Source organism: Leiobunum rupestre, chromosome 1 (assembly GCF_980474605.1).
Source record: "Leiobunum rupestre chromosome 1, qqLeiRupe1.1.hap1, whole genome shotgun sequence".
Taxonomy (NCBI): domain Eukaryota; kingdom Metazoa; phylum Arthropoda; class Arachnida; order Opiliones; family Sclerosomatidae; genus Leiobunum; species Leiobunum rupestre.
This window is the reverse complement of record NC_143384.1, coordinates 4,822,718-4,835,700: the sequence shown is the minus strand read 5'-3', so window position 1 is coordinate 4,835,700 and position 12,983 is coordinate 4,822,718. Positions and strand designations below refer to the sequence as shown.

Sequence of the window (12,983 nt, the reverse complement as noted above, 5' to 3'; positions counted from 1 at the left end):
GTCGAATGTTACGTTCTTCTCTGTCTGTGCCGTTGTCCAGAGAGAACACATCTGGGCAATGTGGGTGGCCATGTCGACGTCTGGTGACTTCGTAGTTCGCATAATTTGCGCCAGAAGCTTACGCAGACGGTTGGACGACTTCTGCTCGAAAATTTCAAGTAGTTTGTCCCACATCTCCTTTGGTGTCTCGCAATTTGTGATCATGTTTTGGACCTTTTTGGATAAGGTTGACCAGATGATGCCACGGACTGTACTGAATGCCACTCTGTATTTCTTCTTGTTTGAAGTGTATTCGGACTTCTCTGCTGCTGTTGCTCCAGGTACCGGTTCCGTAGGTTCAATCCATTCGCCAGTAAGGATCTCGTATACGTCTCGTACGGTTAGAATGTCGACGATTTGTCTTTTCCAACTCCTCCAATTCTCTGGACCTGATAGTTTTTCGACGTCTTGACGAAAAAGACTATCCATGGTTACTAACGGGAACTGTTGACAGGATACGTATTACGGTGATGGTAACTGAAACCGGGATACAGCAGACTAGATCATCAGCATAGTAGTGGCACAGTTTTTGTATTAGTTTGCCTACCTGTGTCTACTAAGGGTGTATGGGTTGCCCACTCGAATACACTGATGTGGAACTAATATTACGGCCTGGGCCGACTTGTTTTAACACTAGGAGCGCTGTCCGAGCCCCCCCCCTTAAATGTAAAAAATCAGCGGGATATTTAATAGTTTTCTATGGCGGTAAATTCAACTAGTTAATCCTTTTTGCATTGTTTTTCAAAAACTTCTGGAAAGTTTGTTATATAGAACTTATGATTTGATCTTTATCCAATAAGTTTTCATTTAAAACATTTATTTAATTAAAGTAATATGCTTATATTGGTTTCAAGGTTTTCAGTTTTCAAACCAGTATTCACATTTATTTTATCAGAATTTTAAATAAATAACCACAATATTATTCATATTATTATTATAAATAGCTTTATTATTCTTTAAATTAAGTTCACATTTCTCAAACTTTAGTTTTAAAATATTGCTTATTTTTAATATGCAAAAATGCCCACCACAAAAATTTGTTGCGTTCCATTCTGTGAATCTAAGAAGAATATCAATATATCATTTCATCAGTTTCCAGTTGAGGAAAATTTATGCAAATTATGGACTAAGAACATATCTAGAAAAGATTTTGGGGTCAATGAAGCTTACGCATCACGCAAAAGATTTGTTTATAGTGTACATTTTTAGGAAATTGATTACTATGAAGATCTAAAGATCCGCAAATTAAAGAAAGGTGCATTTCCAACTTATTTCCTGATTATCCAAAATACATGCAACAAGACGAGGAAGTTACCAGGAATGTTACAGAAAGAAATCTATAAGGCTCCACCATCAAAGATCTTAAAGGGAGCATCAACTTCAACTCTACAAGATGCAAGACTTATTCCCAATATTTCTAGTTCAAATGAACTTTCACTATCTGAGCCCTTCGGAAATAATGAAGTTGAAACTGAAAAAAACAGTTCCGACATATGCCATTTTACGAAATCAGCCAACTGCTGAACGTTATCTACAGATAAAAAGAATCATTAACACCTTTAGGAGCAAAGTCTGGCGCCAAAACCAAAAATTCCAGATCTGCAAGAAATAATTGACTCACTTCGGACCCAACTTCATGCATTTAATAACCCTCCAGTAAAGTAGGTTCAACAACTGATGGCTGATGCTGATGACGAAAATGACGAGGCTATTTTCTTGCTGAACATAGTTTGCAACTATAAAAAAAGCGTCCTACATGGAATGAAGCTGCAGTGAGACAGTGTGCTCTGTGGAATTTTTCTTCTCCTAAAGGGTATAACTACCCCAGGAAAAATGGAATCCTTTCCTTACCTTCCAAGAGAACACTGAAGAGATTTGTAGGTGGTATCAATGGAGAAACAGGTGTGACAACAGTCATCAAAGAACGACTCAGACTTGAAGCTGGGAGACTTGAAGCTGGGAGACTTGATCCTAAAGATAGATTCGTGTCAGTAATTATTGATGAAATGTCCATCAAGCCCCAAGCGATTTATGATAAAAAGTTAGACCGGATCTTTGGCTTGAAATACACTGCACGGAACATCACTGTTGTTGTTGCTAGCGCAAGTGATGAACCACAGCCTAAAAAACCAACAGTCCTAGTAATTGCAAATCAGTTGTTATGTTTCCTGATGAGTGGGATGTCAATGCCATTTAGCATACCAGCTGCTTATTATTTTTCAAAGCAACATACAGGTGTAGAGCTCCACAAGTTAACCATTTTAGTTATCCAAGAAATAGAAGCTTGTGGTTTCTTTGTCATTAGATTAATGACAGACAAACACAAAACAAATTGCGCCATGATGCGATTGCTTGGTAATGGTCCTCGCTCCACCCTAATACCAACAGTTCCACACCCTGTGGACAAAAGCAGAGTCTTTAATCTTAGTTTTGATGCTAGCCACGTAATGAAGAATGTCAAAACCCGATTCCTAGAAACTGATAGTGAAGAAGGCTCTGAAGATGTTTCGGTTAAGTACGTTAAATGGACTTACGAGCTTCAAAAAGACGAAAACATCAAACCAGTTCATTGGTGTAAGGCGAGCTATAGATATATTTTCAACTCCTTTGGAATACCTAATGAACTACCAAGGAAGTCATCCACAAGCGCAAAAGTTTAAAACAGCGGGTCCAACTATCACTTATATGAAAGTTATTCAAAAGTGGTATGACATTCACAATGTAGCCACTATGAGTCTTGGATCCAGGTCCAGAAATCAGAACAAGTGTCCATTCTTCTCTGTTAATGACGAGAGACTGGCTCGGCTAGAAAATGATTTTCCTCAATATCTAGAAAAAGTTCAAACCGACTGCGAGAAGAAAATATTGACAAAGGAAACATATGAATCTATTAGAATAACTTCATTGTTTACAATATCTTGCGTGTCATACCTCCTTAAATCTGGTTTCCAATTTGTCTTAACAAGAAATTTAACGAGCGATGCTATTGAAATGTTTTTCAGCATTCTCAGGCAAATGGCGGGAGGGAATGACATGCTGGATGCAAGAGCCACTATATTCAGTTTGGAATCCATCCTTAAGAGAGGCACTATATATCATTAACAAAACCTAAAACATCTAACGTTCCCCAAGACAACTTCACAGATCATGATTGATACTCGACTCGATGAATTTTCAACTATTTTTAACGGCAATGAAGTTACGTTACCATCTGAAGTTACTGACATACTAAATGCTTTGGATGAGTACCCAGATACACAGAGATGCACCTTACGGCTAGCAAGTATCGCATACTTGGCTGGTTGTGTAGTACAAATCCTAGAAGAAAAACATTTTTGCAAATTGTGCCTTAAAAACGTATCACAGCCTAATTCTGACTCACCATTAGTTGGATTGATAAAATTATCTGACAGAGGAAACCTGAGGTATCCCCAGCAAAGCTTTATCATGTTAATGGCTATAGTAACAACATTCATAGAGAGAGCTGTACCCTATCTCCGGGATTCTCCTGCAATTTTAAAAATCATTGAAATCCACTTGTGGCCAAAAATTGCTCTATGCCCTTACATCCAATGTGATTTGAATAATAATCACCCGAATGAAATTGCTGATTTAATTTACAAGTAGAAAGGTCGTACCTCCAATTATCACAAATATTACCAAAACTGTCCGCAAAATTTGAGAAAGTGAAAGAACTTGAGCATAAGCCTCTTTCTCGAAATTAATTAAAAGGAATAATATAGCTAAATCCTAAACAAATTTGAAGAAATTAAAAAACTTACTACTAACTCGTACCCAATAGGTTTAATGTTTAGGCTTAGTTTCTCCTTTAGATTTGACAGTCGCCAGCCAGATTTCCCGCACGGTACTGATGAGTTCCAAATAGAACGAAACCGGTCTACCGTTGGAATTTCTGGCTATTTTATTTAATTTTTTCCCTGGAAAGATACCCCTGTCATGGTCATAGAGAACAAAAGTGAATTTAATAACTGTTCGGGGAGGGGGGCACGGGTTGTACTTCTACATACTGGTTTTATATTGCAACATGGAGCTTGCGAGGCTGACTTCCTTGAATCATCGGACCTCTATCGTCATTTTTGTTAAGTCTTCATTTAGATTTTTTCACGAGAAGTAAACAGTTCTCTATTTCAAGTCTCCGAAAGCCTTTTTAACGCTACTACTTTTTCAAGGCTATTAGTAGATAATTTTTTAAACAACCTTTTAAAAGGCTTTTAGTATTTACTCTTTTCAAAAATCCTGTTTCAAGGCTATTATTAGATAATATTTTAAACAGCCTTTTTAAAGGCTATTAGTATTTACTCTTTTCAAAAAGGCTTTTACAAGGCTATTAGTAGATCATACTTTTTCAAACTCAAAGCTATAGATCTTAAAAGAAATTGATTTGAAAAATTCAACGGTTATATTGTGTAAATTGGCGCGTGCTTGCTCGGAAGGGATAATCTTATTGGCTAAGACAAATGCGGATAAATATTGCTAAGCCCACGTGATTCTATTTTATTATCAGAATAAATAATTACACGTGCGACGAAAAAATGGGCGATATCATCGAGATTCACGCGTTTTTAATTTAAAAACCCTTCCTTTTGACGGTTTTTATTTTGGAGTGAATAATTTCTTTTAGCGTCTATTAGCTGATTTTAAAAATTAATTTGGCTTTTTATCGAAAAGTAAAATGAGGAAAATTTTCTGCAAATCGAAAAAATAAAGGGTTTTTAATGTTTTTAACTTTTTATCGATATAAAATATCTAATATCAGTAAACATACTACAAAATATTAATAGTGTTACATTGTTAATCAGTTTAAACTAGTCTAGAGGTTAATTTTACTTTTAGATTCGAAAAAATGAGGCGAAAATGCCGCTTTATTTCAATGTGCAAACAATATATTAGACTAACCATGAAATGAAAACTGTTTTATTTATTGCGGTAAAATACTGAAAATTTTCCGGGAGAAATGCCTCGGTCATTTTTCGGAACCTTTTCCGACTTACAACACTAGTTTCGATAAAGATTGTTTGCCTGCTCAACCTACGCTCACTTCCTTTCCCAAAACTTTGATTGGTGGTAAAAATCGAGGCTTTAATTCCTTGTGGTAAGCCAACTACCCAATGCTTGAGTACTTTGTAGCGAAATATAAAGATTATTGTTTTTGTTGCCGGCATTTTATCAGTGGTAGAAATACAGCTTTTATTGATTGGATAAATATGGCCAAACATTTTGAAGAACATTTTACTTCGCCTAAATCGTTGCACCAACAATTCTACAAAAAGCACCTAGACTATTTGGAATCGAAATCCCGCGGCACAATAGCGGCTCGGGTTGATGACCACCATAAACTGGACGTTATTCGAAATAGAGTGGTGTTAGCTACTCACGTGGAAATTGTTTTATTACGCGCCCAACAAGATCTCGCGCTTCGGGGACATAGGTCAGACGACAAAAATGAAAATAGAGGGAATTTCGTTGAAATTTTAGAACTATTGAAAAGGAAATGTCCTGATTTAAAGACCAAGTACGAGAGTATGCCCAACAATGCCAAATATATGCAAAGTTCTATTAATATGCTAGTTTAACTAGAAAAAACAATTTGACTTTGAAACTAGTGAAAATGCGGGTGGAGAGCAATTAAGTGTTTGCGTTCGGTATACTAGAGAAGAAATAGGCGTCTTAGAGAGATTTTTAGGGTACACATAAGGTTTGTTCGCAAAACATCAGCTTAGATATTATAAACCTTTCTAACGCAAAGCGATTTATTAATTGGAAATTGCGTTGCACAAACGAACGATTGGGCTAGTGTAATGAGCGGACGAGTATCAAGTGTTAGAGTTAGAATAGAAACGGCAGAAATAAGTTCAATTCTGTTGTTCTAGCATTAAAAAATTCGATTGAGAAAGGTAAACCTGAGGAACCAGCTGAATGTCGAGGAAATATTTCTCAATTACAGAATTTTAACAACTTAATTTTGATTGTTGCGTTGGATGAAGTTTCAGGTGTTACAAATTCGCTGTTGGGATACTTACAAAGTTCGAAAGCTGTGTATATGAAAGCCGTTGCCATTTGCTCAGCTACTGCAACTACTTTAGACGAAATTAGGAACTCCGAACGATTCGACGCAATTTGGGAAGAAGCTTCAAAGTTGGCGGTTGTTATCCTTGTACCGGATCGAAACATCGAACGTTTAGCTTCAAGAAAACGAAAAATTATCCCCAACAAAAAGCTAAGACATAGTGTGATCACTTTCTAAGTTTCTAGTCTGGCCACATTGTCGATTAATTGTGATATATCGAATTATTTGAAAGGCTTATTTAAAGAATAATTATTTTAAACGGTTGGTCTTAAAAACTTGCAAACGCTTAAAAAATCATGTAACTTAAATTAAAAACATATAGGGGGAGTTAAAATTAAATGGTGCCGACCCGGAAAAAAATCCTGGCAGCGCTACTGCCACGGCGCTCAGAGATTCGTGAACTTGCACGAGAGAGAGAGAGCCTAGTTTCATGATAGTCTGAATCCGGTATAAGCGTAGTTGATGCCCTCCTACTTTGAGAACTCTGAGCTTCGTGATATTATGTCGGCCTACGGTAGCATCGTTAGTCCCATCAAATTTCTGCGTGCATCTTACTCTGATCCTGATCTCCCCGGATTGCAAAATCTTCAGCGACAGTTCACAACCTCCAAGGCTCGCTATACACAGGGACGTCGGATGAACCGTTTCTGAGGTATGACTGAATTTTTAATAAATTTCGTGGTTTTTTCTCTATTATGCTAAAAAATAAAAAAAATTAAATTTAGACACGGGTCGAGTTAAGTATCGTTTCTGTAGTATGGTTTAACGCTGAGTCGAATGTGATCCACCGCGGGTCGCTTGGACTAATAGTTTCGGAGCTATGACTAAATATTGAAAGGTTATATCAAAATTTTGGCCATGACCGACCATACATACGTATTGTTAAGTACCGAATCGAATGAAACCAAGTCCGTAGGATAAATAGTTTCCGAGTTATAACTAAATATTTGCGGGACATAATTGGTGCTTTTTTCAAAATGTCTAAACATTGCTCTCCGTACCACACACAATGTACCCGTCTTACGTACCATTAAGTGCTGAATTTATTTTTTTTTAAACAGTATTGTTAAATGATTGCTACAAGAATTGATGAAGAGATATTTAAAAAACAGGTACGGAGCTGTTGCCATCAAATACATGGGGGCCTACGCTTATAAAGGGGGGGGGGGATTTTAGGTTATATTTAAATTTTTATAGGGTTATGGTTTATTATAAATTTTAGTTTAAGTTTGTAATTTTAATTTTAGTACCTAATGTAAATAATCCAAATATAGGTTCTGTAAAAAGATTTAAAAGGTAAAACTCCCCCTAATATTTTCCTAATATTAGCTACCAAATCTTTTTACACAAACAATTCACAATAAAATGATAAATTATTGCAAATCAATTAAACGATACTTTACAAAAGGTTTTTCTTCACATGGATTTTCAATACAATGAATTGAACAGTTTTACTTTTTTGAGTTATCAGTTATACAGGTAAATCAAATTTATAATTCCTAATTTCACCGCGAAACTCAGCCGTTTCGGTCTTGCGGTCGTAGGCTAAATTTCGTGTGAATCGGACAATTATCTTGAACGTGCATAAAGAACAACAAACAAAGAATTTTATTTGTATAGACTTATTTGTAGGATTCAGTCTAAAGGCTTATGATTGTAAAGTGTAATATCATTTCCGCTCCCTATAGTAATATAGTTTAATTTGATTTTCTCTTAAAAAATATTGGTTTATTCAGTGAAATAAATTTAATTCTTTAAGTTGTAACGTGAAATTCTGGTTTATTTCAAAATGTTCCTAATTATTTTAGTTTTTTATTTAATAATATCTGCCATCCGGAATTCCGCGGTCGTTGAAATCTATATTTCTGGGCGCTGGTCGCTCAGAGGTTGTGGTTGGGGTATTTGGTGCTTGTCTGCGCAGCGAGTTCCGATCCCCGCTCGACTGTGGTATAATTCCATTAAATTCTGGCGTTCACGTTTCCCGTTACTCCTTTTAGCCCCCTTTCGAAACTTCAAATCATTGTAAATAAAACGTTGCCAGCATTATAAAAGTTTCGGACTATATTCTATTGGGCACGTGCCAACAAAATTCGTTAGCCAATTTGTTAATTTAAATCTATTCGCTCATTCGATAAAACACGCGGAGAATTTGAAGCATCTCGTGTTTTTAAATAAAATATAAATATCGTTTTAAAGTCGGTCTGGAACGACGGTTATTTGAAAAAGTCGTTTTGGTTTTCACTCCCGGATTGTCGTTGAAGTGTACAATTATCTAGGTGCACCGTAGTTTTAGTTAGTGTTGTGTTATATTTTATAAGCGTGTTAATATTAAAGGTTTTAGTTGGCAACATTTTAATCCCTTCTAGTATTTAATCCAAATCATACCCCTAGACAAAGTTTTAGTTTTAATATTTAGTTTAACGTTGGCCCCAATAGTGAAAGCCAGACGTGAACCCGGATCTATATTAGGTTGTAGCGTGGGATTGCTTGGTCATGTCACAATTATATATTACTAGCTTTATTACCCGGCTTCGCCCGGGGTATTTTTGATTTGTACGTAATAAAAGTACGGTACCATAACAAAACCGTCTTCAGAAAACTTCGTATTTTTATTTCCTTCTGATGATTCTTCCTAAGTAGTTTTGGGAGAGCTAACAATTCTCGAGTTTTAATTTCCAAATGACTTGTGTTGAGTCCGTTGAAGAGCCCCCAAATTCGACCCCATCTACCTGTCAGTCAATGTAGAGCCTAGGGAGTGTCCATTAATTACGTGAGGCGATTTTGGCGATTTTTCGACCCCTCCCCCCTTAGTGAGATGTCCTGAGATTTGACTCGTCCTCCTCCCTCCCCTGTAGAGTCTTCAACTGGGATAGTAGATGTCGGAATTGTATTAGACACTACGTTAATTGGGAGAGCTATTCCGACTTTAAATTCCAATGACCGACTGAAAAATCATTTGAATTCCTTTTACTAATTCTAAATTATGAGCAAATAATATTCATATACATATACATGCGTTTAAATTATACATATTTTTACTTTTTGACAATATAATTTTGACAGCGTTATATTTCCGAATCAATGGTACTAAAGAAAGACTATAAACAACAAAGTAGTAAAATTTTCACTAAATGCGCGACATTTTTAAACAGCCCCCCCTAATATCACGTGAGATTTTTCAAAATTCGTATTTTTAGTGTAAATACGTTAAGTCCCAAACACACATACGGTTCGCAAGCGAATTTTCGCGCACGCGCCCATGCGCCATGACTTCCATTCTATTCAAGTCACGCGACGTGATTTGCCAGCGAAATCTCGCGCGCGAAGGCTATATGTGAATCCGCCTTTAATCTGCGTTTGATTGCGTTGAATTTATTTAGGCGCAAAGGTGTTAATGTGTAGGATTAGGCATATTTCAGTGGATAATCATGTTTTACTTAATTTTACCCAGTTTTATCACAATTTTACCCAGTTTTATCACAATTTTACACTGTTTCTTGCCGAAACCCCCCTTCTCCTCCACGTGAGATTGGGTGAGATTCAGCTCGACCCCCTCCCTACCCTAAACCCCTCACGTAAATTATGGACGCTCCCCTATGGGTGACTAAGAGAAGCCCTTTCCGTCAAAAACTCCAGCTGAGAGGTGAAAGTCCAAAGCCGAGTAAAATAAAACTGAAAATTGAATTAGATTAATAACCATGTCAGGTATTTGGAATTAAGCGCGTTTAGTTGGAAATCAGGCCCTGAACATTGAGTTAAAATTTCAAAGCTCTAGAGCTAACCGTTCTCGAGTTTTTAGGAACATGACATACAAATAAATAAATAAATAAATAAATAAATAAATAAACGAATAAAAGGACAAACTTTAAGCATTATAGTTATAGATTCTTCGAAGTTAAACCTAGCCCGCTACAAAGTCTTTGATCGGTCGGTAAATTTTAGTAGTTTTAAAAAATCATTTGCTCTTTTTTGTTTTGATAATGTTTCTAAATGTAAGATTAATTCTTGCTCCAGGAACATTTGATTTTGGTATTAAGGTATTTGTTGGATTGTTCATCAACAATAGTGAACCATGTTCTAAATCTAAGCTTTTTGGTTTTAACTTCGTCAGTCTCTTATTTCTTAGGTCTCGGTGGCGTAAAACAAATTTTATTTTTTCCCCCCAAGAGAAATCGACGCGATTGGTGCCGTTGGTTACAAATCGGGTTCGTCGTCTTGGTGCTCGCCAATGAAACCTTGTCCGTCTTTGTATCGATTGACGAGCACGAAGTTAAAATTCCATTTCGCTATCCGCGACACTATTCCGCATAGGTCTTCAAGGACCGGGAGCCACGGCTTAGCGGGAAAAGTGTTGCCCGAAAAACTATAAGTGAGACCATCGTTGCCATAAGCGACTTGTTTTCGCGGAATGTTTTGTCACTGTCCCGATCTTTTTACTTGTGCCATTCTGCCTGCGAAATAAGTGACTTCTTTTTCCAGGAAAAGAAAACGCCATCAGCAATTTCTTTATCCAATAGCTTGTAGTAATATAGACATAAATTTTCGTCTTGAATCAATCTTGGTTTAACGAGCAACAGGTCTCCTTTTTTGTTATTCAATAATGGCAAAATTCCCGTTGGTTTGGCTCTTTTTGAAACTGATCCATCGTGCTGATGGACAATTGCCCTTTTCCTCGCTATCTCATCCGAGCAATTCGGGAAAAGTATGTTGTAGCAAGCCTTGCCTGAGAGATAGATTTAAAATAAATTTCATTAAAATTAAAGAGGTTTGAAAAAATGTCATTAAAATGCCTTAAAATTAAGTATTTAGTATTTTAAACGTATTCACGAATTTCACTACTTTCATTGAAATTAATACGTACTTATAAAATTTTGGTAAATTCTTTGGTAACAGAAAAAGGCACCCTCGCTGTTTTCAACATTTACGTAGTTACTACGAATTCCGCCCATCCAATGTGCTGAGGATTAGTGGTACAAAGCTTTGGGGACAATTTCTTATCTCGAGTAGCGCTCCATAGTGCCAGTGTGGTTTCGTTACCCATGATGTCGTCAACCACTCGAGCTCTAGTCCATACGGACCCGATTTTAAAGTTAACATCCCTTAAAAAATGCGAAGAATATATATTTTTTATTTATTAATAATTATTAACAATAATCATATTGCCCGTCATTATTGTTGATCATTATTATTATTGATTATTATCATTAATTATTATAGATTTAGCATATTAATGTTCATTCATGCAGTAAGGTTTACAGCATGAATGAACATATATATGCAGTAGCTAAATCTGTAATAGAAATTATAGTTTACTGAGTAAACTATAATTTCAAAACACAACTTAAACTAGAAAACTACTCGAATAGTTGTGATTTTTCATAACAATTGTATATTTATACTACTTTTAAAATATTGAGGAATAAACACGGATGCAGTAAGCATGTAAATTAATAAGCGTTTTTTTTTTCAAAACTATACCCATACCATACATGTAGTTCAAAAATGAATAACTTACATTCTTCCAATTTTGGTCCCAATCACTCTAAAACTAACACCTAAACAAACCGAAATCTAAAACTTCAAACTAAAAAAAGCTGAAAACAAAATTGCCAAAAATTGCTCAAATAAATCTGAAGTAACGCAAAAGAGAAACTCAACGAAATTAATCAATCAAAAGTGACAAAGATACATTTTGGGAAGGGGTATATATACCAAAAAAACATATCATGTTTGTTTCCCCTTTTAACCCCCATGCCCAAGTGCCCGAGCCTACTAGACTCCCAGAGGGGGGGGGGGCGGAAACGAGGGATAAAAATTGCCGGAAACAGAAGGATATGTCCCCTTGTCGTGTTCTATAAACTACGTAAATTTAAATTAGTTTGACCATATCCTATTTGAGAAAATTAAAGGCGAAATACGCGAAACATAGTAAACGCCATTATTCTTTGGTAATATTAATTAATTCATAATTTATCCCCTAAAAGAGGTACACGTCTATACGTGGTCTATTTCGATAGATCGTGAAGTCTTCTATAAACTACGTAAATTTAAATTAGTTTGACCGTGTCATATTTAAGAAAATTAAAGGCGAAACATAGTAAACGCCATTATTCTTTGGTAATATTAATTAATTAATAATTTATCCCCTAAAAGAGGTACACGTCTATACGTGGTCTATTTCAATAGATCGTGAAGTCTTCTATAAACTACGTAAATTTAAATTAGTTTGACCGTGTCATATTTAAGAAAATTAATGCCAAACATAGTAAACGCCATTATACTTTGGTAATATTAATTAATTCAAAATTTATCCCGTAAAAGAGGTACACGTCTATACGTGATATATTTCGATAGATCGTGAAGTCTTCTATAAACTACGTAAATTTATATCATATTTGAGAAAATTAAAGGCGAAAAACGCGAAACAGATTTAACTCCTTTATTCTTTGGTAGTGTCTCCGCCGTTATAAGGTTTATTTCTATAGAAGGTATCTTTAGATAGATCGTTAATTGTAGTATTATTTTCGTAATTTACAAATAGATTTGATATACTCACTCCAAGATTCGAAAAAATTCAATTGATATTGTTCGCGCCTTTCTTAATCCGACTGGAACTGCACTGCCTTCTATTTATGTTTCTTGCAAATTATTGGTTTTTCGCCCTTTTTCGGTCTAAAAGTAGTTTTTTTGGATATTTTAAATTATATTAAGGTTTTTCTCATTGAAAACGTGATTTTTCTATTTCGTTTCTATTGTGTAAAGACAAATTTAAACTAATTTGGATTTAGTTTGGTCTAAAATTATTTTTAGCTGCATCGAGTATCCTACTGTACTCTATATTTTATTTTTCCGACAA

The 12,983-nt window shown here is 35.6% G+C and overlaps 1 protein-coding gene and 1 long non-coding RNA gene across 2 annotated transcripts; both read right to left on the bottom strand.

The window, feature by feature from the left end:
• Positions 1–2,976: 2,976 nt before the first annotated feature.
• On the bottom strand, positions 2,977–3,892 carry LOC149960449 (uncharacterized). Its single transcript, XR_016478097.1, has 4 exons — positions 3,822–3,892; positions 3,607–3,749; positions 3,422–3,547; positions 2,977–3,357 (listed from the first exon to the last, which is right to left on the bottom strand). It is a non-coding gene; the product is annotated as an uncharacterized LOC149960449 (long non-coding RNA).
• A 3,985-nt stretch (positions 3,893–7,877) lies between these two features.
• Positions 7,878–12,792, bottom strand: LOC149960448 (uncharacterized). The gene is made up of 3 exons (XM_090164439.1): positions 12,684–12,792; positions 10,989–11,226; positions 7,878–10,850 (listed from the first exon to the last, which is right to left on the bottom strand). Exons 2-3 carry the CDS (start codon positions 11,074–11,076, stop codon positions 10,561–10,563), a joined length of 378 nt encoding a protein of 125 aa, XP_090020565.1. The 5' UTR covers positions 11,077–11,226; positions 12,684–12,792; the 3' UTR covers positions 7,878–10,560.
• Between the last annotated feature and the right edge of the window lie 191 nt (positions 12,793–12,983).